Source organism: Coenobita brevimanus, chromosome 8 (assembly GCF_032717465.1).
Source record: "Coenobita brevimanus isolate Jiangsu-jjx chromosome 8, ASM3271746v2, whole genome shotgun sequence".
Classification (NCBI taxonomy): Eukaryota; Metazoa; Arthropoda; class Malacostraca; order Decapoda; family Coenobitidae; genus Coenobita; species Coenobita brevimanus.
This window is the reverse complement of record NC_136961.1, coordinates 6,594,334-6,620,767: the sequence shown is the minus strand read 5'-3', so window position 1 is coordinate 6,620,767 and position 26,434 is coordinate 6,594,334. Positions and strand designations below refer to the sequence as shown.

General features: G+C 40.4%; 1 protein-coding gene across 1 annotated transcript in view; it reads left to right on the top strand.

The window, feature by feature from the left end:
• LOC145406353 (organic cation transporter protein-like) overlaps nt 1-26,434 on the top strand; it is a 135,925-nt gene that overhangs the window by 33,804 nt on the left and 75,687 nt on the right. The window contains exons 7-10 of the mRNA XM_080277516.1: nt 13,940-14,087; nt 15,250-15,338; nt 16,038-16,182; nt 19,628-19,824. Of these exons, the coding sequence (XP_080133642.1) occupies nt 13,940-14,087; nt 15,250-15,338; nt 16,038-16,182; nt 19,628-19,824 (579 nt within the window). The remainder of the gene's footprint in view (nt 1-13,939; nt 14,088-15,249; nt 15,339-16,037; nt 16,183-19,627; nt 19,825-26,434) is intronic.

Here is a 26,434-nt window from a genome sequence, read left to right as displayed (position 1 = left end):
GTTAGTATTCTCAATCTTTCCTCTCTTAAATCCTCTTTTAGTTCCTCCACAAGTCTCTTCCTCCTCCTGATGCCTCGTTTTCCCTGCAATATGGGCACTTCCCACACACATGTGTGAGTGTGTGTGTGTGGGGGGGGGGGTGCAATTGCATACTGAAAAAGAGGCAGGAAATTGTGTGGGGATTTGGTATGTTTCATTGTAGAATAGAACTGTTATTTGCATGTCCATGTACATTAATGTTAAATCATTTACCATGAATATGTCTTGTATACTGTAGTGAGGATAACACCCGACGATATTATGCAGATTGAATAAGTGGTCCCCGGGCAGAGGGAGATGGATGAGACCTCGATCAAATCCCCGAGGGCCAATATTCAGTTTTTTCAAATGTACCCATGCTAACTCCAGACGAATTTATTGAGCTTGGGTCAGAGTTCAGTGCACTGAGGGAGTTTAAAAAAAAATAATAATCCAGTTTTGAACAGTCTCGCCCACACCAAGTAAATCATAAAGATGTAGCAAGGCCAGTATGAGAAAGGTGTTCTTGGGGAGAAGTGAACAACTGGACTTTAAAAAAAAAAAAAAAAAAAAAAAAAAAACTTTGACAAGCACCCCTGCAAATGCCATCATCCTTGTTATTAACGAAACAGCCACTACACCAGAGTCATTACCTGATGAGTTATTATCGAACATGCAATATTTGGTACGGAACACTTTATATTAATGGTTATTATCTGTATTATTGTGTCAAATGTATTTAAAAGTGCATCGTAGCTCCACCATATAAATACGATAACATTATTTTGGTTTGTACAAGAATTTTTTTTTTAATTACTCCTATGTTGGAATGGAAAAAGTGCAAGTTACACAAAATGCACACAAATATTAGAGTATTCAGTTGCGATGGTAGGAAATTCAGAGTTCTATATCCATTACTAAATTTTACCACCTACAGACATTTTGTGAGTAGTGTGGAATATAATAATGGATACGGAACTCTGAATCTCACCCAGTCCCAAACGCTCTATTATTTTTGTGCTTTTTCATCTCTGTCTGTACTTTTTCCATCCCTACATCGCACCAGTTATTTAACAAAATTTCGTTTTCTAGATTATGATCTTTTATATGAAAGCAACCCATCAAATACACATTAGCTATAACAAAAACACAGGCAATGCTCTGCTGCTGCACCCTTCCAAATCACCAAGCACATTCCCCCACCTCCCTGCACACCTAACCAAGCGTATGACGGCCCTCAACCCCCCATCCCCACCTTGTATAAGACAGAGGCATTAAAACTTAAAAATTTCAGTGGTTTATCCAAGATAATAATTAAATTATGAGCAGATTTCATGTAATTTTGACCTGTGTTTCTTTCATTTAGGCAGCCACTAATTACCCTTCACCTGATAAAGTCAGAAGAGGGCATTGTTATCACGGGCGTCTGTCCGTAGAGTTGGGTGGCTGGGTGTAAAGATTTTCGTTTCCGGAGCAAATCTCAGAAAGTATTAACTATATAGAGTCATGAAATTTCACATAGTTATGTGTCTTACGGTGAACAGGTGCCTTTTGATAGGTAGAATGCTGTGTCTTAAGTAGCTTTTTTTTTTATATATAAGAAAATAAAAAAATCTCGGAAATTTCAGTTTGGCCTGAGCAAGTAATCTGAATCCAGATATAAAAAAGTATTTCCTTTAGAGTTATGAAATTTCACAGTTAAGTGCCTTACACTGAACTGGTGCCTTTTGAAAGGTTGAATGTTCTTAAGTGGTTTCTTTGGAAAATTACGAAAAAGATAAAAAAAAAAAAATCAGAGATTTCAGTAGGACCATCTGTCTCTGTGTTATACAGAGGAGGTGGGGGAATGAGGGCAGTTATGAGCTTGGTTAGGTGTGGAGGGAGGTGGGGGGTATGTGCTTGGTCAGGTGGAAGGTTGCAACAGCATAGCACTGATGATGATGATGGTCGTGGTAGTGATAGTGGTGGTGGTTGTGATGGTGATGATGATGATAATGATGGTTGTGGTACCGGTAGTTACGACGGTGATGGTTTTCACCCTCCACCTGACAAAGTCAGAATAATGTATGTTATTGCTGGTGTCCATTCGTAGAGTTTGGTTGCTGGGAGTGGATTTCATTTCCGGAGCAAAATTCAGAAAGTATTCACTATTGAGTTATGAAAAATCACATAGTTATGTGTCTTATAGCGAACAGGTGCCTTTTGATGAGTACAATGCTCTGTCTTAAGTAGTTTTTCTGAAAAGAAATAAAACTAATTTTTAAGCCTGTAATGATAGTTCTAATGTCGCATATCTGAAAGCCTACTTTCTCAGGTTTGGGAACCATATTTTATCCTACACCTGAAAAAGTCAGAGGAGGGTATTATTATGACTGGGATCAATAAGTGTCCGTCCATGGAGCTGGGTGGCAAGGTGGCTGGACGGGTGTAAAGATTTTATTTCTGGGCCAGAACTCATTATTCGCTAAAAAATCATGAAATGTCACATAGTTATATGTTGTATAGTGAACTGGTGCCTTTTGATAGGTAAAATGCTGTATCTTAATTTTTTTTTTTTTTTTTTTTTTTTTTTACGAAAATAAGGAAAAAGTAAGATTTTTTTTTTTTTTTTTTTTCACATTTCAGTGCGACTTGCTCAAGGAATCTGAAGGGCCAAGGTTATGTTTACCATGGATAAACTACTGACATTTATAAGCTATAATGTCTGTGTTATACAGATGGGAGGGGGGGCTGAGGGCCATTTTGGGCTTGGTTAGGTGTGGAGGGAGGTGGAAAGCATGTGCTTGGTAAGTCGGAAGGTTGCAGCAGTGTAATGTTGCCTATATTTACATAATACGTACAGTCATGAAATATCTTGTATAATTACATATTCATATAATAATTTCGGCCTCCTAGGTGTAATACTTCCAAAGTTTTAATAGAACAATGCATTGGGTCCATCGGATTCCTTATGCAAGTCACATTGAAATCTCTGATTTTTTTTTTTCCCACTTCTTCAGTTTATACAAAAAACTACTTAATACACAGCATTCTACCTATCAGAAGGCACAAATTCACTATAAGGCACATAACCATGTGAAACTTCATTACTATAGAAAATGCCTCCTGATTTCTAGCCTGGAAATGAAGTCTCCACGTCACCTATTGTTTTTTTTATCCAAGTGATGACAATACTCTCCTCTGACTTCGTCAGGTGAAGGGTAAAACTATTTGTAACTTTATGGTAATTGCCACTGCGATTGCTGGTACGGTAAACATAAAATTCGAAGCTGGAATTGGGCAACATGAAATCATTAAAATTTACATATTCTTTTAGGAGTTCTGAGTACTGAAGTTTTTAGACTAACCTGCGTACTGTAGCGCCTATGCTGGTCAGAATATTAAAAAAATTGGTTGTTAAGAAGTGTTCCGGTGCATAAAGACGCTCGTGTACATCTTTTCATTTTGGAGATAGGAGTGAGGATGAAAGAAAGAAAGAGGAAGAAAATCGTATTTTTGTAGCCCAATTTCACCACATCTATGAAGGTTGGCAGGGCTTTGTGGGCAACCTGGCACTTTAATAGTGAATGGCTTTTACTTTGCATTCTTAAAGCGGGTCTTTACAAGACTTTTGGTGCATACACCTCTATATCTAATGTACGGAAAATTAACCTGGACCCTCCCTACACAGCGATCGCTAACGTGATTGTTGAAACACAGCGATCGCTAACGTGATTGTTGATATACAGCGATCGCTAACGTGATTGTTGATACACAGCGATCACTAACGTGATTGTTGATATATGGGATGCCATTTTGAATTAACATCCTCCCTAACCTAGTAATTGTTACTGCAGTTACTGATACTATCTGCAGTAATTCAATTAGTAACTAACCCACACAGATTTTGGATGGTAGATGCAAGGAAGGGTGGGTTTCATGCTGAACTGAGGGTTCTATTTTCTTTCCGGCGAACATCATTTTTTTTATTTTCTACCACAGAACAATCACTAGTTTGCAAGAGATTCGCTGGACTTTAAATAGATTGTTTGATTTAACCCGCGCCGTCCCGAGGACCTACTTCCACGTCCTCACATTTTGTCACAGCTAATCCCGAGGATGTACTTCAACGTCCTGCAATTGCAAGGTTCATAATTTCCACAATTTTCAATTTTCGCGAGTCATTTTTGGCACGTATACACGGGACACCTGCCTCAACAAGATGCCAGGCAGAGACAATGCCTTACCCAGCATGACCTCCTCCCCCCCCCTGCATGCCCTTTTCTCAGCAATTCACCTGTTATCAGTGACCTGGCCAGTATAGCCATGTCATGCCACGGTACGAAATTCAGGGCCAGAGTGATTCCCCAATCAATGACAATGTGGAGGACAAACTTTACATAGCATTAGAGGAAGAAACAGTTAGAAATGATGATCAGGTAATGTGGCAAAAAAAGGTCAGGTATTAGTGAGTGAAACAATGCTTATAATGCCTATATTACTGCTTGAAAACCAATATACTTTTGTACTACATATAAATTCGTAACAGTAAATAAATAAATACCGTTTATGAGTGGTGTGAAATAGTTATCCTCCCATAGAACTCGTTTTCTTTGGTGCCAGCCTAATAGAAAACCCAGTAAAGTAAGGAGGCTCTCCTACTTGTAATGAGTATTTTAAACCTCAGGTGAGCGATTTCTCTATGAATTTTCGATGTTTCTCACCAAAAGCGATTGGGGGGTACCAGTGGTCGAAAAGTGGCCGGGACGGGGCGGGTTAAGCATAGAACGTTCTTTTAAAAACTCAAGGTTGTAGTGGATTACCCCAAAAAGCAGTCTCATAAACTGGACATCCTGTAACCTTAATATTTCGGATTAATGACATGCAATAATGTGCTCCCGGGGAGTTCCAGCTTGACGTGGGTTGCTGAGATAATATTTTGGTATCTGACAACAGGAATGCACTGCTTCATCTATGCAATGTTTTGCCAAGAATGCAATATCTAAAGAAAGATTTTATTACAATGGAAACTATTGATGCCTTGCTTAGCACATTCACTCCACAACTAAAAGAACTCGTAATTAGGTTTTAGTACACTTAGAGAGTTGGACAAAGTTTTTTTTACCTGACATTGTAGGTAGTGACAAGGAAGTTAGTTCGACTGCAGCTGATCGTATTTTAGGGAAGAATGGGACTTACCAAATCAATGATGTGCCATAATGACGTATGTACAGCCGATAGGCATTAATCTGAGCCCTTTTCTTTTTAACTTCCGAACAAGACAACACCTGATTTCAGACAACAGGTTCAAATGAAAGCCAAAGCACCAACCCACGAATGCATATTGCTTGGTATCCTGAAAAATCTAAGCCAGTAATCCTCTGGCAATCAGTGGTGCAGCTCCGCCAAAACTGAAAAAAAGTCTGACGGTTTTGCTGTTTACCCCTACAGAGTTATACTGTATATAATGGTAGCATTCAGAAGCCTGAAGAAAGGGGTATTATGTTAATGAAGGTCATTAAGCATAACAAGATTTTGAGGAATTTCTAACAGTAACCCTTTAACCCTTACCCATCAGGAAACGGTTATATCAGAAGCAAAATTTGTGAATCAGTGACACTGGCTGTCGCATATAACCTCAGGTGTTTTTGTACCATACAGTAGTTTGAAGTGGCCACCACTTGATCTCATCACCAAAGGGACGGGAGAGACTCCTTCCACCAGAGGCAAGCAAACCTTATTCGTCATTGTGACTCTGTCAGGTGTAGAACGATGATTTCATAAATTTCACATCTGGTTTTGTTTCCGCCTCATTTGGACCCCTTGCCTCATCCACCCCTGCCAAGTATCTTTCCAAGGTTACTAGAAAAGGGCTCAGTGATAGTTGCATAGGGCTGGCTTTGATGCAACTATCAAGTTTATCTAGTAATGGAGAAGTTTTTACTTTGAGAGCAATGCCAAAATCAGGGCCACTTGGACACGCACGAATACATCCTGTCTCGCATGCCAAAAGTTAACCATCTTCTTGACGTCCTTACTCATCGACGCGACAACCTACAAACCTGGGGATGGTTTTATTCGCAAGAAGAATAGTAGATGAGTAATATGCTTTTCAATTTGTTTCCCTAATTGCTATAAACCAATTATGGGAAAATTGTTTGTACTGAAAGGACGGCCACAGTATAAAAAGCCTGGCATCTACGGATTAAATAGCCATTCTCTTCTTTGAGGTTATGATCGGAAATTATGAATCATGGCAAGCTAAAAGGAAAAGCTAGATGGAATTATCTTCTTGCCAAATCTTCTGGTAATCAGAGGTATATCATCGCAGATTTGCCAAAATCATTACCAACAAGAAGCGTTACCAAGGCACAGCAAAATCGTCCCCAAAAACACAACAGGATATCTAGTCCAAGATGTCACATGAAATTAGCAGTAAATCGGGTGAAACTTGTCGATTTTATGCCCATTTGAAATTTTAGGCCCAACCTACCTGATATTGACCCCCTACCACTAACTGGGGGGGTGACCCCCAGATGTAATGAGGGTTGTTATAGGACGTAAATTTTAAAGATGCATCTTTAGGTTTTGGTTTCATGTCAATATGACGAATTTGGAAAGAGTTATGGCGAAAAAGAAAATTATTTTTACCCATCCCTGTTTATTTATTTATTTTTTTTCCAGGTCTACAGCCTGGGCCTTGGCTCAGTCGACCCAAAATTTAATCAGGTGATCAGGAGAGCATAGCATATCATCCCTGTAATTTTAGTCAAAATCAAGCCAGTAGTTTTCACAAAAAGTTGTTAACAGACAGACAGACAGACAGATAAACAAACAGACATACAAACCGAGTGGGGGGGGAAAAAAAAAAACACGTCCCCAAGCCCCTCCGAGGTATGGACGCAGAAGAAGCCGTATATCCCAGAGTATTGCCAATAAAGTTTAGATACAATTTGCCCACTAGAATTTGAGATATTTCAGGAACAATCGGACACACAAACAGACACACACATAGATGAAGGCGATTACATCATCTCCTCGCTAGGTGGGCAATAAAAATCAGAAGACTCTACACACAGATGAACGTGTATGCATCTCTTAATGATGGTGGCGGGGGTGGTGGGGGTGGCTTATTGGGCAAAGAGAAGGAAAAAGTATTGTAATATAGTTTGTTATCTTCAAGAAGTATGCTCATTAGCATTATTTCACAAGAGATATATACACATGGAAGACTACCCATCTTTGTTTTGTCTCTTGTTTACACAAGATCATATTCTGTATTTGAATATGATCTGATCGAGGTAAATTTCAACCTCCAACCCCCAACGGCCTCTAACTGAGACAAAATTAAAGTCAAAGCATTCGCCTACGAATGCATATCGCCTGCCATCCCTAGAAAAAAAAATAATAATAATTCTTTGGCAATCGGAGCCATATCATTACAGTTTTGCAAAAAAAAAAAAAAATAAATAAATAAACAAAGAAAAGTCAAAGGATTTTGCTTTTACTCCTACAAAACTAAATTTCACGATAACATTCAGAAGCCTCGAGTCAGGGGTACTATGTTGGTGAAGGCCAGTGAGTATAACAAGCCTTTGATGAATTTCTAAAGGTTATCCTTTAAATAGCCGTTCTCCTCATTGAGAGTATGATAGTAAATGGTGAATGATGGCAGGTGAAATGAGAAAGTTAACTAGTAGTTTTTCATATAAAATCCTTTGGCAATCGGAAGCATATCATTGCAGCTTCTCCAAAATTATTAGCAAACAAGCCATGTATGCATGGATACTGGCCATATAGTTTGGATACACTTTGTTCGGTTTATTTTTTACACATTTTGGGAACAGCCAAACACGCACACAAACACACACGCAGATGAAGGCAATTATATTTTCACCTCACTGGGTGGGCGATAAAAAAAATCATCTGAGGTTAACCAGGATAGAACTATAGAAGCCAAAGTTCGTCATTTACGTTTGTTAATCGGTACTGCTTCTAACCTCTTCAACCTGAGTATGTCACACTTTAGTTGCATAATATCATCTGGTGTTATCGAGAACAGAGCTCTCCAACCAGTGTGCTTCCAAGTTTCCTGGTGTGCCATGTTACAGTAAACTGTCCTCCTCCTCATTAAAACAGTTACCACAAATACAGGAAATAATTATCATACTAATGATCATAGTAAATGTAACTTCATACTAGAAATAGATAATTGGATATATCTAAGTTCACAATTCATTTTCATATATTCTTGTAATGTGAGTAGGTTGCTTATGAGTCCATTGCCAGAAAATCTCATTCAGACATAAAAAAAAAAAAAAAAAAACTTTTGGAATGCACGCTTCAATCATTCAGAGTGATGCGCCTTGGCCTCTGAGACTTTGCACATATAAGAACATTGATTTCTGGTATATTATAGAACTATTATTGCACACATTGAACTGTTGACTTGGAAGGGATATCATAGAAGATACTATCGATCTATTTATGTATTGCCAGACGCCTCAGTTCCGCAAGGGGTGACCTCAAACAATTCGCCTCCACTTCTCCCTGTCCTCCTCCATTTCACTGCCCACCCATCCCCCAGCTCATAACCCCATCCCTCCACCTCATGCTCGGCCTCACCTTCCTTCTCCCCCCCCCCCTCCACCTCACTCACACTCTCCTCGCCAGTCCCTCGCTCTCCATCTTCTCCACTTGGCCAAACCACCTCAGTGTATTTCTTCTAACGCTTTCTGTCATATCCCCACCGACACCTCAAAGCTCCTTCACTTCCTCATTTGTCAGTCTCTCTCTCCATGTAACTCCACACGAGTCTTTCACATAACTCATTCCCAGTGTTCTCACTCTTGACTTGTGTCATTCCATGGAAGAAACCTTCTGTTGTACAAAACATTGTAACTGGGTTCATGATCCTCTTGCTTCAGCTGCTGAAGCATCAGTCTGTTATCTCTCTTTGAATGCACGAGAGGCACTTGTGGATGTCAAAAGTGATCGTAACCTCTGACAGAATTCAGTGCAGTAAAGGCATGTTTTGGGTTTAGCCTTAATGAGAGTACCCAGCTATCTCCGAATGTGCTTCTGACGTGCTGTTGTTATTTATAGCAAAATATTTGTGCTAATTAGGGTTTGAGCACTAACATACACAGTAAGAGTACAACGTATGAAAATCAATTATGAAGTAACTCGATGAGGAACTTCAAATGGGTCTTCTGTAACAAAACAAAACATTACGAACCTGTATTTATCAAAACAAGCCTAAGTTTCTCATTGTTTTTCAGTGAAAGAACCACACAATTTATTTTCTTGGAAAACCCTTTCGAATTATATTTATTACAGAAAGCTTCAATGAAATATTTTATTCTACCTGGCTCTCGAGAAACAAATGTTGTTTTATATAATGTGCAGTTAATAATCTTTCTCAGTAAAACTGACTGAGTTTATCATCTGTGGAAACAAAAAACTTATTTAGAGGAATTGTTCCATGTGTAGTATGGAAACGCTTACAACTCTATTAAACAAAAATAATATTTATTTTCTAGTTTAGTAAATTCATTGAAAACTATATAAAAAAGGCAATACTTTATTTTAAATACACGGTACCCTACAGCTAACAATTGTGGATTCCTTCCATCTTTTTTTAGCAAAAGTAAAAATAACTTTATTTAATTCTGACATTTATCGTGACAAATATTAATTAAGTGTTCCGCAAAACTCCAATAAATTGAAGAATGTGCCGTGAAGTAAAAAACGTTTGCCGTTTACATTAACCTAGTTGCACAACCACTAACAAAATATCACTTATATTCTACATTAAAAATGATCAAATATCCACATATTTCCCTGCTTCTTTTTCTACAGGATGATCCAGCTCCTACCACCCCTCACCCCTAACTCCTCAACCTCCTCAAACTGAGCTGTTCCTAACACCACAACTTCCTGCCTTTGTTTCTCTTCTTGGTGATACGAATCTTGTTGACAAACCATGTCGTGGTTCATAATCTATACAAGGGAATCAGACAGTATTGGCAACATCAGGTGGTTTCGCATGAGTGGATCCAATGATACATTAATGGCCAAATTGTTTTTGCTCATCATCTTGACTGAGCTGATAATAGTGTCATAGCCAACTGTTCCTACTGCATTTCAGCAAACGTTCCAACTACCATCTCAGCTCGGGACAACAGATCCTCGCTCATTATGATACCCAGACTAAGACAGTTATCTGTCAGGGAAGAAGGTAGAGGGTTAGCAGTAACAATAGATAACAACTGTGTTTATGTATTGTTACCAGGGATATGGATGTGTCCTTATAGTGACTGGCGGTGTGCAAGTGATTGGGCATGAGTATGTAGGCATGGTGTTCTTGTGTTTGTGTAGACACACTCGGAAGCAATTAACCCATGTTTACTGGAACACATATATTACGTGTGGGGGAGCCAGGTGCTGTGGGTCAGAACACGTATACAGATTGTGCAGTATGCTTTGGGATTTAGAACCATTCTTTGAATCAGGTTCGTTTCAGTTTTGGCGCGACAACTTATTCTTCTTCCAATTTGCCACATCTTTCCACCCTGCAACCGTGAGAGAGAGAGAGAGAGAGAGAGAGAGAGAGAGAGAGAGAGAGAGAGAGAGAGAGAGAGAGAGAGAGAGAGAGAGAGAGAGTCTGCTAACTATCCTACGTCACTATTTGCTTAACTGGAAACAAAGAACACTGAAATATAAAACTGTTAAAAATTAATAAAATATTGTAAAACATTGTTATAATCTTAATGTATTGCATATAATTTCGAATGAAGTTTGTGAAGAAAAGAGTGAACGTTGTTTTGAGAGAAAGCATGATATAATAATCTAGCTGTGCATAATCGCATGTTTACATGTTTCGCTTGAACTAGTACCACATAAAGACATTCACTTAAGCAATTTGTGGTGCGTAGATCATAATTACACATGTGTTGCCCTGAGTGATATAGAGAATTAACGTGACTTGTTTGAATTAATAGTTTCATCTAATCAAGCTAGAACTGCTAAGTCTGTCATAAACGTCAGAAATAGTCTGAACAAATTAACAGCAGTTTTCATTCAGTCTTTTGCACTGTTCCGTTTAGTAAGATTGAAAATCCATCCATCCATCTATCATCCAATCTTATGCCGCCTCATGAGAAGCGTAGGAGCCCGGGGCTATGCAAGTTGGTCATGACATTTAAGATGACAGTGACCAGCCTCACTGATCTCTGAGTGGCATTACGAGAGCAATAAACCACAACCATCTCTTCGATGTAAGCCCACATAGGCTTAATCCAATTAGAGTGTCTTAATTACCCACTAAACCACCAGGCGCCATTGTTTGGTTATATGGTTACCTCCAGCGTAGTAAATTGTTTCCTGGTGTACGGGAAACCATATGGCTTGTCGCTTAGTGTCACCCATAGGCAGAAAGAAGAGGAAAAAGTGAATGAAAGACAGATTGGGGAGTGTAAAATCACCTGTAGGCAGAAGGAAGAGGAAAGAACGAAGGAAAGAGACACCAGAGGAAGGAAGGAGGACAGGAAAGGACAGACACCCAAAGCAGCACTACATTGAGTGAGTGGATGGTGAGCACCCCTACTTACTACTCAGATGGTTCTTGAAAAACTCAAAATACCGCCGTGAAACATGATAACCGGTTCCTCACTCGAATTATTATCCCCCCCCCCCGTCTATCATCTGCATTCTTGTTCCTCAAAACTTTGCAACTTTGCTGCGAGGGGAACAATCCACAAAATGATATACATTGTAAACATTTTATATACAGTATATATATATATATATATATATATATATATATATATATATATATATATTAAATAACAGAACGGAGGAAGGAAAAACAAATGAGTAAAAAAAAAAAACAATCCATACACCAGATTACTGGCGTCCTCCGTTCATAAAATATCTGTAACAGTTAGACTTGAACAGCTGTGGGTTGAAATTTAAAAGGAAACAACTCTGGGGAAGTGAATTCCAGAGAAATGCAGTTCGGGGAATGAAAGTATTCTGATAGGCAGAAGTTCTGCAATATGGCTGAGTGACATTCCAGTCATGAGCGCTACCAGATGCCCGTGTAGCACGAGGGAAGACATGGAGAGGTGGCACCATGGACGCAACTTCGTCTGAGCATTTGCCAAAAAAATATCTGTAAAATAATGCAAGGAAGGCAACATTCCTTCTTACTTGCAGGGGAGGTAGTTTATGTGTAATGACAGGGTTGTTAAAGATTCTAACAGCTTTGTTCTGAATTTTGTCTAGTTGTCTTAATACAACCTCTCCCCAACCATTCCACAAGGGTGAGCAATATTTAAGCTGAGAGCGCACCTGACTCTTATAAATTATAGCTAACTGCTCATCGGCGAAGAAGTTACGAACTCTGTACAATACTCCAAGTTTCTTTGAGGCGGTTTTAGCAAGTGATATGACATGAGAGGTCCAGCTGAGGGCACTGTTAAGTGAGACGCCAAGAATTTCAATACTTTTGGAGATGGGAATATTAGCAGCACTGAAGGTAATGTACGAATCTGGCAATATCTGTCTGTTAGTAAACTGAATATATTTAGTTTTACTAGCATTAAATATATATATATATATATATATATATATATATATATATATATATATATATATATATATATATATATATATATATATATATATATATATATATAGTGTGTGTGTGTGTGTGTGTGTATGTGTGTGTACATAACCCGCGTTTTCGCAGGCCGCTTTGGGCCGGTTTAGACCGGTCTGGACTCATTAGTGGTCGCGAGAACAGGCTAATGTCTGTCCGATCTTGTCCGAGCCTCCTACTGGCTGCAAGAGTGACTGGGAGAGGCCTGGAAGAATGTCACTACTGTAAGAAATAAAAGATTCTTCCCGAATTGCCAAACAATATGGGCTGAAACTTGCCTTAAAGGTTCACAGACAACATTTAAAGTTGAAGATGAGTAAGTCTGTATTCTTTCGACGATTTTTGATCTATCGTTTTACTCCCCATCGAGTTTTATTTCGGTCAATAATGCTTTAATATTCTTAAATCGGTCGATCTAAAGTAACAAAGTGTCTCTACTTCATGGTGAGATATATGATTCCCTTCTTGGTTTCTACTAGCGTTAAAAATCTTATCTAAAACAACCCTTATTCCCAAGTCCGCCATTGTTGACCATCAATGTTTACATCCTGGCACGGACTCTCCTGGCCTCCTTGTTGGCTGTTGCTGAAGCGCAAACGTTTGTGCACAGACCAGTCTGGCCTAGGCTAGCTTCTAGGGCAGGGCTGCATTCGACCAGTCTGTACTGGTCTAATTGTTTCGCCAGAACAGCAGTAAGACCGGTCGATACTGGTCTAAAAGCCTCACGAAACCGCGGCAATACATACACAATTTTTATTTGCCCTGGAGTAATCTTTTTAAATTCAAGAGTTTCACGTAGGTTAATTTCAACCAAAATTATTCATTTTGCATGTTTCACATTAAGATTTTTATGCAGAAATTTTCGCTACTTTTATTACTTATTACTACAATATTTTAAGAAACAATATTATAATTATTATGTACTCTTTGTTTCTTTTTTATGTGCTGATGATGGTAGACGTACTATACGGAATGGTTACCCAATAACGATGGAGATATTTGCAAAAGCCAAGGTGGTTCTCTTCATATATGTAGAGAGAGAGAGAGAGAGAGAGAGAGAGAGAGAGAGATGGATATATAGATATAGATAGATAGATAGATTTATGTAGTTATACATTGAGACAGACAGACAGACAGACAGAAAATGGATAGATGGATAGACAGATATAGATATAGATTGAGGAGGCTAGTGGAAGATAAGAATAATGTCTTGTGTCTTTGGCTACATAGGGGGTAAGTATTGTTGCCTAGGAGTGTACAGTATGTGTGTGTTTTTAGGTTTCTGGGCGAGTCCCCACGGTGGCTGGCGGTGGTGGGTCAACATGGACGGGCCCTGAAGGAGCTCAACAGGGCGGCCAAGTGGAACAAAGTCACCCTTCCCCCTGACCACGAGCTGCTTGCCATCATGCGCAGCGTCCAGAAGCAGGTAAGGTACACTGCGGCACCGTACTGTAGTCTGCTCAAATGAACAGTCGGGAAAAGCTGTTCAAACTGAACGTGAATTTATCATTTTCGTCGTGACTGCACCACACCAAAGAGAGTCAGCTATAGAGGGAAGAAAAACGCCTCTCCCAGCATAGGGAGATTAACTAGCAGAAAAAAGGTAGTGTAAATGGTGGAAAATTGACAACTTGTTGTCCATGGCTGCCAGTCCTCATACACGACCCTCCCTCTGGTGTTATGTTTCTGCCTGTAATATGAATACAAAAAATTGCTGATAGTTGTTTATCGGCTGCTAACACATAATCATATAATAAACAGGAAGGATATACTGTACGTTCTACTTATATCTGTTTCCTGAAGACTTTTGGTAAGTGTCCTACACTTTAACCTGTAGCCTATCCTGAATGAGAGTGGTAATAGGACCCTTTTACACTTTCTATATTAAATTATTTCACCAACTTCCATAACATGACATACTGATTAAGGAAATGAAACAGAATTACCATGATCGGTAGAACTTCTTCATAAACTAAATTTCTATGTAAGCTACTGTATACTTATTTGCAGTTTGTGAAAATTAACGCCATCCTTAATGAAAGGAAATGACTCAGGAAGGGAACTTAGTAGGATCCATCAGGAAGATGTGAAAATGCTTAACTCATATATATATATATATATATATATATATATATATATATATATATATATATATATATATATATATATATATATATATATGTATGTATGTATCACCTAGGCTGCTGAGAGCTCTGAGCTAAGTCATGCCCTGATGGTGCTATTTGCCTTTAACATTCATAAAGAGCTTCTGAGAGGTTTGTAGTAGTCTGTCGACCGGTCCTTCTCAGATGCTTGCAGCAACGAAGGGTATATATATATATATATATATATATATATATATATATATATATATATATATATATATATATATATATATATATATATATATATAAAATAGTTAAAAATTTTCACATCATTATGGTTGCTACACTACATACTGCACCAGGACTTAGTAAATTCTGTGCATATAAAGCAGTTTTAAGTATATGTTTTGTTATATATGAAAATATCTCCTACCAGCATATCAGTGCTAACCACTAATCATTATCACTGTCTTAACCCTCCAGGCTGCTTCGGCCAAGAAGACTGATGATGAAGTAAGCTCAGTCACCTCCAGACTCATTCGAGCCTTTGACCATTTCATGATTCTATTTAAGTATGTCTAACACACGTAAGTTGTATATATATATATATATATATATATATATATATATATATATATATATATATGGGTAATTTAAAGTGGTACTTAATTAACGTCTTCACCCTACCAACAAGAGGGTGTCTTTTTATAATTCAGTTTTGACATCCACAGACGATGGTTATTAATATTTCTGAACCACAGTAATTTAGGTGGTTAGGAAGGTTATGCCTAACCTCTCCTGTAAAAAAAAGAAAAAAGAAAAAAAGAAAGGCCCTTCCTGAACTGAATACCACAGTGGGAATGTAACAAGAATGAAACAAATGCTGCGTTCTTGGGCTGAAGGAGATCATTTGAACTATTTACTATATATTTGCTAACTACTAAACGCCACTGTAATAGCCATATTTCGTAAAGTACCATATTGAAAAGTAATGTTTTATCATGGGCCTCGTTTGTGTGTGTGTGTGTGTGTGTGTGTGTGTAAAATTAAGTAACCGATGGTGGCCTACTAACTAGGATATAGCTTCCACTAAGTCTATTTTCTTGTGGCAGAGATCCGTACCCCTTTCAGTTCAGTTAATAGCGGTCACGTTTGCTGAAACTGGAGGTTAGGTATGACTGTTAACCAAGGAAGCCTATTCGGACCTCATAGCTAAAGCTCACTGAAGTTCATGCAATGTAGGAATGACCTAAGGGAGCTAATTCATTCAGTCAACTGAGCATCTTCATGATGGCCAAGCTCCTCACTCCTTCTCCCGCCCCTGTCACAATGCCTGTTGTTGTAACTGCAGATTCATCTGGACGCAAACCCAGTGGACTGCAGGAAACTGGCCACTTCAGCCGGTTGGTTCTGGAGGTCTTTTATCAATTTTATGTTGATGTATTATCTGTATTCTGATATTATGGTGCATACGGTGAGTGTGTTGTGGGAATGGAGGGTGTTTTGCTGTTTAGTCATAATGGCTTGTCTGTGATTTGTATTTTGTGTTGATTCTGCAATAGGGTTTTATGGTGATCACATCGTAGTCTCGTCAGGTGTACTCACATTTCTCTGGGTAGGGTGGTTCTTGAGGGGTGGATGTCTGGTCGTGATTCGTGAAAGATGTATTAATTGAGGTTTTGGATGACTGTACTGGCCATGGGTTTACGTAAGTGTTTGTGAAGTGTAGTATTACAAGTAGGAATAGAGATGTTACTGAGATACTCCGTGTAGTGTTGGGCACTTTTTTTTTTTTTTTTTTTTTTTTTTTTTTCATGGACGGGGTTGAGGCAACGTGAAAATACAAGGGTGGGATGGGATACTGTTGAAGCACTAATCTGTATACCCCATGTATTCATATGATACATGAGTGGACGTAATTTTGTTTGTTGATGTTGATAACTTACACCTGTAGTCTTAGTACATACTGTTATTATTTTTAAGATTTTGATTTTCACTAGGGCTGTTGTTTTAATGAACTGTTTGATTTCAGGGATTCTTTCTGTTGTCCGAAGGTAGTGCCCGTGAGTATCTTTAGGTCATCGAGTCGGCAAGACCCATTTCCATTGATGTTTCTTGTATAATGGAAACAATGATCGCGTGTGTCCAGATTATATCCTAGAATTTTATGGTGTATTTCCACTGGGAGTGGTTGGTTAAAGAGGGATACTTAAGGGTGTGTTTGAGATTCATTCCTGTCTTCAAAGAAGGTGATGGTTTGTTTGGTTGGTGAATCAGTCAGTCTGATTGAATTAACAAGTTTTCTAGTGACTGTAATTACAGTTAAACCTGCTGTGTTGTTTGTTGAGTTTTGGAATATTTTGTAGCTATGGACAAGTCGTTGGCATAGGACTGCACTGTTACTAAAGGCACAGAGATAGGTAGATCGTGGAGGGAGAGATTAAAATATTAAGATGAAGAGGTTGAGCCCTCTGAGACAGTACCTGATTCTGTTCTGATTTTAGAACAATGTTTTAAGTAGAGTAATTGGGCTTATCTGCCTGAGAGGAGGTTGACTAGCCATTTTCCCCCCACCATGTTTATGTCTAAGATTTTACTTACCAGAATGTGTATTGCTACTATCTCAAAATAAGTTGTTATTGCTGTTGCCTCTAGTGTGTTTATTAACCCCTTTGCAGAGGGTATACTGCATTTGATGCAACCTCCATAATCATGGAATATGACCGTATTTAGAAATTAATGACCCCAGGATGATAGGAAATGTTGTCCTCAGTATGAAACATTCCCATTTTGTGTGTCGTTTCTTTTCATCGGGCACCGCTATGGCAGTTATAGCTTTCCATTACTGCCGTAAAGACATGTGTACACGTCGGTATGTATGCATGTATGTATGCTCTATGTATGCACTTATGTATGTGTATTTGTGAGCATGTATGTATGTCCTATGTATGCACTTATATATGTGTCTTTGTGACCATGTATGTATGTCGCAACAATCGCGGAGGATTAGAGAGGCCCATCAGGGTGAGGTTTGATTTGAGGTCTCATCTGACCTCACCATACCTGGTACCAGCATCCCACCCTCAGTTGGTCCTAAGCAGTCATGCAGAGAACATACTGTTGTACATAAGTCTTATATTTTAAGTTAGCTTCTTAACTGGTGAGTGTTACCCATTTTAACTAAGTTTTACTCTTGTGTTTCAGTATTTACATGGATCTTTGTATTATATTTATCATTCATACTTATTCATGTCCTTCTGTCTCGCTATTTTGTGTACAGTCACATGTGAGTTCATTCGCCCGTATGCTATAAATGCATAAGTTTTTGCCAAGTTCTTATCATTATATTTCAACACTTACGTTTATCCTTATATTTACTATGTTCATGCTTACTCATGTTTCTCTCTCGTTATTATATGTACAGTCAATTGTATATTCATTTGCGCGTGTCGTATTATCATTAGTGAAAATATTTATCACTATCTTGAAGTGCTGTGTTTAATGTATACTCATAAGTAATTTCAGTATCGTTAGGTTTGTTTGTATATATGATTCACCTTGGTTTCAGTACTGTGTTGATGATGCCTCTTTGAAGGTGAAACGTTGGCTAATATATATGAATAACCACGGTAACTTGGTGTATGGACGTCCACCCCAAGCTAGAAAACTTTTTAGAAGGACTGAGAATTTGGAACGAAAATTAATCATTGTCACTATGCTGTCGTGTTCAATAATGAATGCGACGAGAACAGCTGCTCCCTGCTTTCACGAGTATACGATTAAACGATCGAGCAGTGCAGTATCAACAATTTACTTATGAATCCCGAAGACGGTTGGTCGAATAACTGCTCCAGCACATGCAGCATCTCCTAACACAACTGAAAAGTAACTATCAGGAGAGTTTGAACCAGTATATGGAATTAGGGACTGACGAACATCTGAGGGAGTGCACAGAGGCCACCCGGGGAGCAGTAACGTAAACCCATCGTCAAGCTGCTGAGATGCGCATTCTTGAAAAACTCACATAACTATATGGAGGACCTTTGGCTATTCTGAGGACTTCAGTTCTGCCAGCCTGTCATCTGAGACACTGACTGAAAATCAAAAAGGTTTCCTGAATCTTGGCATCAACTGTCACCTCAACCCCAAATTTGAGCAGACGAACAAGAAAGCCGAACTATTCGTCCTTTATGACGATTTCTGCCGCTTACATAAGGATAACAGGATCACCGTCAACCCAAATCTGAAGGAACAACTAAAAGCGATGGGCACTAAATAAGACATCGTCGAATGCAGGAAATCCTCTCACCGCAGCTACATGGAGCTGCAAAGGAATTACGTAATAATAACAAGATAAGTCAGCTACATATGTCATCCTTAACCGTGATTAATACATCGGGAAATGCAGAAATATCCTCAAAGATGCTACCAAATTTGACAGTATTACTAGCAACCCCAGTGAAAAGATCCATAAATGCTTTAACACACTGATTTCTGCTGCTAACGCGACGGTATTTGGACTAAAATTTAATAATATTACGGGGGCTTATGAACCGGGTTACTTTTCCAGTATTGTAAAAACTCACAAACCGGGTAACCCTCTTCAATCCATCATATCCCAGATCCTCACCCCCACTTACAGGCTGGCAAAGAGACTGAATCAACTGATATCGTCGTATGCTCCCACTACTTACTCTTTGCGTTAAACAGAGGAGTTTATTGCAGTAGTAAGGCTCCGATACCACAGTGGCTTTATTGCTTCTTTGAATGAGGAAAGCCCTTTCTCTAATGAGCCAGTTGAAAGGGCAGTTGAGATAATTTTATAATTTACATACGACAACTCTGAGCTTGATCCCCGAAGTTGCCAAGAAATATTAACAAAGTAATGCTTAAGGCCTCTACAATAGAAGCTCCATTCAAGTGTCCAGAAGGGAATCTCTTCTTGCAGCGAGATGATGTCGCCATGGGATCCTCACTGGGGGTCCTGTTCACCCAGGCCTTCATGGCTCATGTGGAAGCAAATGCCGTGGAAGAGATGTCTCCCCAGATGTGCTGCAGGTATATTGATGATATTTTTGTAAGCGTACACGATTAAACTACCTCTGATAAACTACGTACACACCTACAGGAAATATCAGGACTCAGGTTCACCACAGAAGTGAGTGAGAATGGGAGTATCCCATTCGCGAACTTCCTAATCAATGTGACAGCTAATGACATCACTTTGGATGTATATAGAAAACCCACAGATTTGAGAAATGCATGAATGGCGCAGGTGAATGCTCGAGGGCGTACAAACTAGGTGTAATTCGAGCGTACGTGAGAGGAGCACTGAAAGTTTAGTCCGCATAGGAACTTGTACACAAGGAACTGAGACTCATTATGTTAATGCTTGTTAACAATTCGTACTCATATGCAGACACTGACAGTGTTACACATAAGTGATCACCCAGTATATGCGACGAAAGAACGAAAATGTAGCACGATCGGAAGACATCACTGTGTACTACAGAAACACCTACACTAATGCCTATAAGAAAGATGAAAAGGTTGTTCGCGACATAGTACACAGGAACTGCAAGCCTACCAACAGTGATTACTACAACAGTCCCAGAAATTCTTCCTTGATGATGAAATACAAGCTGAATGCGAAGACAGGCGCGCTAGCTTGCAGCAAAGTCGTTTATAACTTTAACTAACACCGGGGACTGAGCAACCCCTAATGTGAACTACGTAGGCTACATAATTAACACGCTCAGTCGCCGCCTCACATGCCACCTACAACAAGGAGGGATCAAGAACCATAACTTACAAGAACACGGATCCGGAATCCAGGGTGAAACCATCGTGGTCATAAGTAAGATAATCGCTCACTGCAATAATCTGCTTAAATTCCAGACATTGGAAGCAATTTTTATCAAAGAACAAACACCTCCTATCAACATCCAAGCTAACTCGACATCCACCATCCCACTTTATGACAGACCCCCGATCAATGCTAGAATGAACCACGTAAATGACACCAGCGCTGTAGCACCCCCGGACTTAGGAAATGAATCCAATTGCGCCATTTCACCATCACGTGGTTCGTAGAGGATTACACCATCACGTAGGTTGCGGAGGATTCCACGATCACGTGTGTTGCGGAGGATTACAGAGGCCCGTCAGGGTGAGGTCTGATGATCTCGCCTGACCTCACCGCACCTGGTACAAGCGTCCCACATCAAGTTTGTCGTAAGTAATAATGTAGAGAACACACTGTTTTACATAATTCTTATACTTCTTAACCCCTACACCACGGGCTTGTTTACCAATGACTTGCGTGTCCCGCGGGGTTATTTGGGCTCCGACAGACTCTCAAAAAATATTTGCCAAAAATCAGTTATTAGTCCTAGAATAATAAAATTACATATGCTTATGGCACATACCTTCAGCTTTCTCCTGGAATGATTGTTGAGCCTTCTTCGTTACCGTAGGACTTGTGGAGACCTCTGAAGTAGGGTAACTAAGTCTCCACTTTACACTTCCCGACAACCCGTAATAGGATTACCACAGCCAGATACAAACACTATAAACACTATTCTACAATTTTCAAGTAGTTTGGGATCCATACTAAAAAAAGAAAACACTGTGAAAGCAATGGAAATTACGAGCGCGTCTGATCGTCGCACTTGCGCTAGTTCACTATAGGCACTCTGACATTTATTATTCATAAAACCCCTCACACTTTATATTTCTATTACTATATCACACTTATATATATCTGGAGTCTTTCTCCATAAGTTTCCTTCAGTCGTATTAGTTTATTGTCACTGAAGTCATTCAATTTTTCAGTCAGTAAAATACGTAGAGAGCCACGGATTCACTCTCACTGTTATAACATAAATTATTTGTACTCATATTCTTATATTACTAATTACTTACATTACTATTTACATTTTCTATTCTATTTTCAATATTTACCCTGCTATTTTACTTACACTATGTTATTCACTGTCACTTTCAGTCAGATAAAACTATAATACACTGTTCAATCATATGAACTGAACATCCATTGCTTTCACCTGCTATTTACACATTATTTCCAAATAATTCTGCTTCCACACTTGCACTGTTAGAACTGCTTCTGGCTGTGATAATCGAAGAAGCAGGTAACACAGAGGGGAACCTGGCACTCAGCGCACTGCCAAGAGGTGCGTTTATGCTCAGGTGTGTGGCGTGTGGTATGCGCACATACCTGACACCTGCGAATCGCAGCCTTCCTTTTCCCTGTGGCAGGCATTAGCTGAAGTCTGTGCCGATCCATATACGCCCTCTGCTCAAGTCGGTCGGGAAGTGTAACTGGATGGCGCCTTGGAGTTGCTGCTTGCACCCTACCATATCTTTCCAGCAGCTGCTGGACACAAGTCCTGGCGAACAACCTCAGGGAGAAGGACTTGGGTGGCTTTACCTTCATCTTGTACAGGATGAAGGCGTTCAGCATCGTCATATCTATGAGATGCAGAAAAACTTTCCTGTACCACCTAGTATTCTTCCTGAGGCAGTCGATCTCACCAATCATCATGTCGGACTTGTCCACCAGCCGCATGTTGATGTTATAGTCCAACACAGCATCAGGTTTCATCACAGGTTCGCCTGTCCTACTGTCGACCTTCCCACTGTCTCTCATCTCCCCCTTATGTACGGTGGTGAGCATGTGCACGACTCTCTTGTCATGCCACCGTATTGCCAGCATCTTCTCACACTTGCGTAGGTGCACATCTCCTTGCTGCGAGGTTCCTGCCTCTGGGAATTTGGGGAAGTTGGCGCGATTACTTTTCACAGTGCCGCAGGAGCCAATGCCGTGCTCAGAAAGGTATTTGGCAAGTTTCGGTGCTGTATAGTAGTTGTCTGTATACAGCACATGATTCCCACGAAAATACTTTTCTAGGAGCACTTTCACTACACAGCCTGAGAAGCCAAGGGGGTGAGTTTTATCGAGATCGACAGTGCTGGCTGAATATATGACGAAGTCAAGGATGTACCCCGTCTTACAGTCGCACAGTACAAAGAACTTAATTCCAAAGTGATGGCGTTTGCTTGGAATGTACTGAACAAACCGAAGATGTCCTCTGAACAAAACCAAGGATTCATCAATGACAACCTTCTGAAATGGGTGGAAGAATGACATGAACTTATCCTTCATTCTGTTCAGAATCTCCCGGATCTTCCAGAGTGGGTCGGTTTGGGAAGGTACATCATTGTCGGCAAAGTGCAGGTTTCCCATGATGTTCCGGAAGCGATCTCTGGCCATGTACTTATTGAAGGTGGGTGAGGGTAGTAAGGGGTCCATGGACCAGTATTCTTCCAACTCATGCTTCTTGGAGTGTGGCATAAGAAGCATGAGGGCAAAGAACACATACAGCTCCTGCACTCCCAGCATGGACCACTGTTGCATCTTAGCTGCACCTGTACCACTAGCAGCACGTTGTGATTCGTACCTGTTGGTCTCATCACATATGTGCTGCATGACTTCGTCATCTAGGAAGGCCAAAAGGTAGTTGACACACTCAGCATTTTCGTCCATAGTGAAGGCAGGCTGAACTCCTGAGGAGCTCTCATCGAAAACCAGATTTTCGGGGACAAAATCTGACCCTTCCGTCCACGCGAAGGCGTCCAGGATTCCCTGTCGTGGCGGTGGAGGGCGGGTAGTGGTGGTGGTGGTGGAGGTTGGCTGTGAGGGAGGCTTATCTCTGTCAAGGTCACTCTCACTGACCCTAGGTTGCCGTACAGCACTAGCAGCCCTTACCCTACTAGCTACACTACTTTTCACTCTCTTAGATCTACCTCTACCTCTACTGCCTGCCTTCACTGTTGATGCTGGTGGTGACTCCGACGACGAAGACTCCGGAGATAACTCAGCCGACGATGATGACGAGATGAGTAAAGCGGGGCTTGGGGAACGGGGAGGTGAATGCACTGGTGACTCATGGCGGGCTGGGTCACGTGGGGGCATTGTTCTGGGGCTAACACGCCGCCTTTTCACTCCCTTCCCAAATTCTTGTCCTTCCTGCACTAAAGGCTCCTTTCCCTTGGAGCTAGACACTGATTCACTTGTTGAAGCACTTGTTGTCGCTGTTTCTGGCGCGATAACCTCACCCGGCTCATCACACGATTCACCCGAATCATCATAGTCACTGTCCATCATTATCATGGACAATTCTGCAAGTTCTCGTGCCACTGCAGAGTCGCTGAGGCCTTTCCTGCTTGCCTCAACACTTTTCTTTGGAGTAGAGGTCACAGGGCCCTTTGCAATGGGCGCAGAAGCGGCAGGAATGGCGGGGCGCGAGTGCGACATGTTTTCTCTACAGTGGAGGACAAGGAACTAAATGCCGCGGCTTATCTGAGAAGGGAAGGGTTGACAATGACACTTTAGGCTGACTGCTGCTAACTTACAGGCTAATTTTTTATAGGTAGAAAATCTCGGCAATAAATAAAGAAATAGGTAGTTCCAGGTGAATGTAAATGTCAGTTAGGATTCTCCCTTCCTTTCTGATATATATTTTTATTACAGACATCGATTACAAGGCATAAATCAAAGGGGAAATTACCGTGGTAATGTAGCGAATGAATGCACGTGAGGTTTTGTCAGGTGATAATTAGCCAATTTCTGGAGTATAACACTATCACTTACCTGTTTTTTTTTTTGGTATATATTATTTGGTAAAAATATAGGGCATAGGGCTTATTTCAATGGATGAAATCTGTGGAAAAATCAGGGGGAAATTTCCGTAGCGCAGCGCGGCGTGGGAGGTGAGAGGAGAGGGTAATGGAGGGCAGGTAGGGAGGGGAGTCACGAAGGGGGTAAAATTGCTAAAATGTCAACAATGGATGGGAGTACAGATGAGATTTGGAGTGCTGACTGGTGTTGGACATTGGCAGTACTGATAGATGATACAAGCCACCACTTGAGAGCCCGGGATAATTCAAAATAACACAGAATCACAAAAGTGACGCCCCGCGGTATGATCCATTGTGGCCGAGTGTCACGAAAGTGACGCCTCGCGGTTAAGGGGTTAACTGGTGAGTGTTACCCATTGTTACTAAGTTTCACGCTTGTGTTTCAGTACTTATATGGATTTTTCTGTTATATTTACTGTTGTCATACTTATTCACGTCTTTTGCTTTCGTTATTCTGTGTACAATCATAGGTAAGTTCATTTGCCTGTTTGCTATAAATGCATACTGAGTATGTTTTTGCTAAGTCTTTATCCTTATACAGTAACCTTAGACAAATTTTACTGAGCTCATGCTTGCTCATGTTTCTCTCACGATGTATACAGTCTCTTGTATATTCACATGCCCATGGGGTACGTTCGTTCGTTTTTGAAGGCTTTAACATGCTTGCATGCGTCGGCCTTCGTCACCTACTAGTGGCTTTCCATGCTGCTCGATCTCTTGCAGCTTCCCTATTCAGTCCCTTATCCCTGAGGTCATACTCAATTACCCCGTCCCAGGTCTTTTTCGGTCTATCTCTCGCAACCCTACCCCTGACTTCTCACTCTCTGCACCCAGTTACCATCTCCCATCCTCTCCACATACCCAAAATTATCTTAAACTGTCTCTACCCATCACAACACCAATACACTCCAGTCCCATCCAACCCATCAAGTCTTACATAGTAAACCTAGCCCCCTCCCCCCATGCCTCACACTTAGGGGAGCACTGCACCTCCACCTAATCATTGTCATTCCTGTACACTGGAGCCTGCGAATATCCTCTCCCCTTACTGCCCAACTCTCATTACCATACAGCATTACACTCCTTACACATGCTGCATACAAAAATCCCATAACACGGAGGGAGAGCCCTCTCAATGTCAGGAGAGGCAACAGCTCCCTGAACTTCTTCCAACCACTGGCTACAGCCCTACCTCCAGCACATAACATGTGTCCCAAATAACAAAACTCTTCCACACACTCAAAGAGACTCCTCAGCAAGTTCAATCCTTTCACGCCTGACAAACTCCATCTGCTCTCCCCAACACACCACACACATGAAATGAGCATTATCTCGCAGTCTACCTGTGGTATGTATTCATAAAAATATCACTGGTGAGAATAATTATCACTGTCTTATAATGCTGTATTTAGTGTATGCTCAATGTAATTTCAGTTTATTTTGGGCTGTTTATACATATGATTCTCTTTGCCTTCAGTATTGTCCTGATAATGCTTTTTTGAGGGTGAAACGTCGACTAATAAATATGAAAAACTTCAGTAACTTTGTGCGTGGACATCCACCCCAAGTTAGAAACTTATTAGAAGAATTAAGAATTTATCTATCTACCTATCTATTGCCAGACGCCTTAATCCCGTAAGGGGTGGCCACAAACAAATCGCCTCCATGTCGCCCTGTCCCCCGCCATTTCATTGCCCTACTCCGAGCACACATCCCCCTCTGTTATATACCTCTCCACTCCATCCCTCCATCTCATCCTTGGCCTCCCCCTTCCTCTCCCCCCCCCTTCCACCTCACTCACACTCTCCTCGCGTGTCTCTCGCTCTTCATCCTATCATGTCCAAACCACCTCAATGTTTTTATCCTAACGCTACCTATCATCCGCATCCAGAATTTGAAAAATTAATAATTGTCATTATGCTGTCGTGTTCAGTAATGTATGCATATA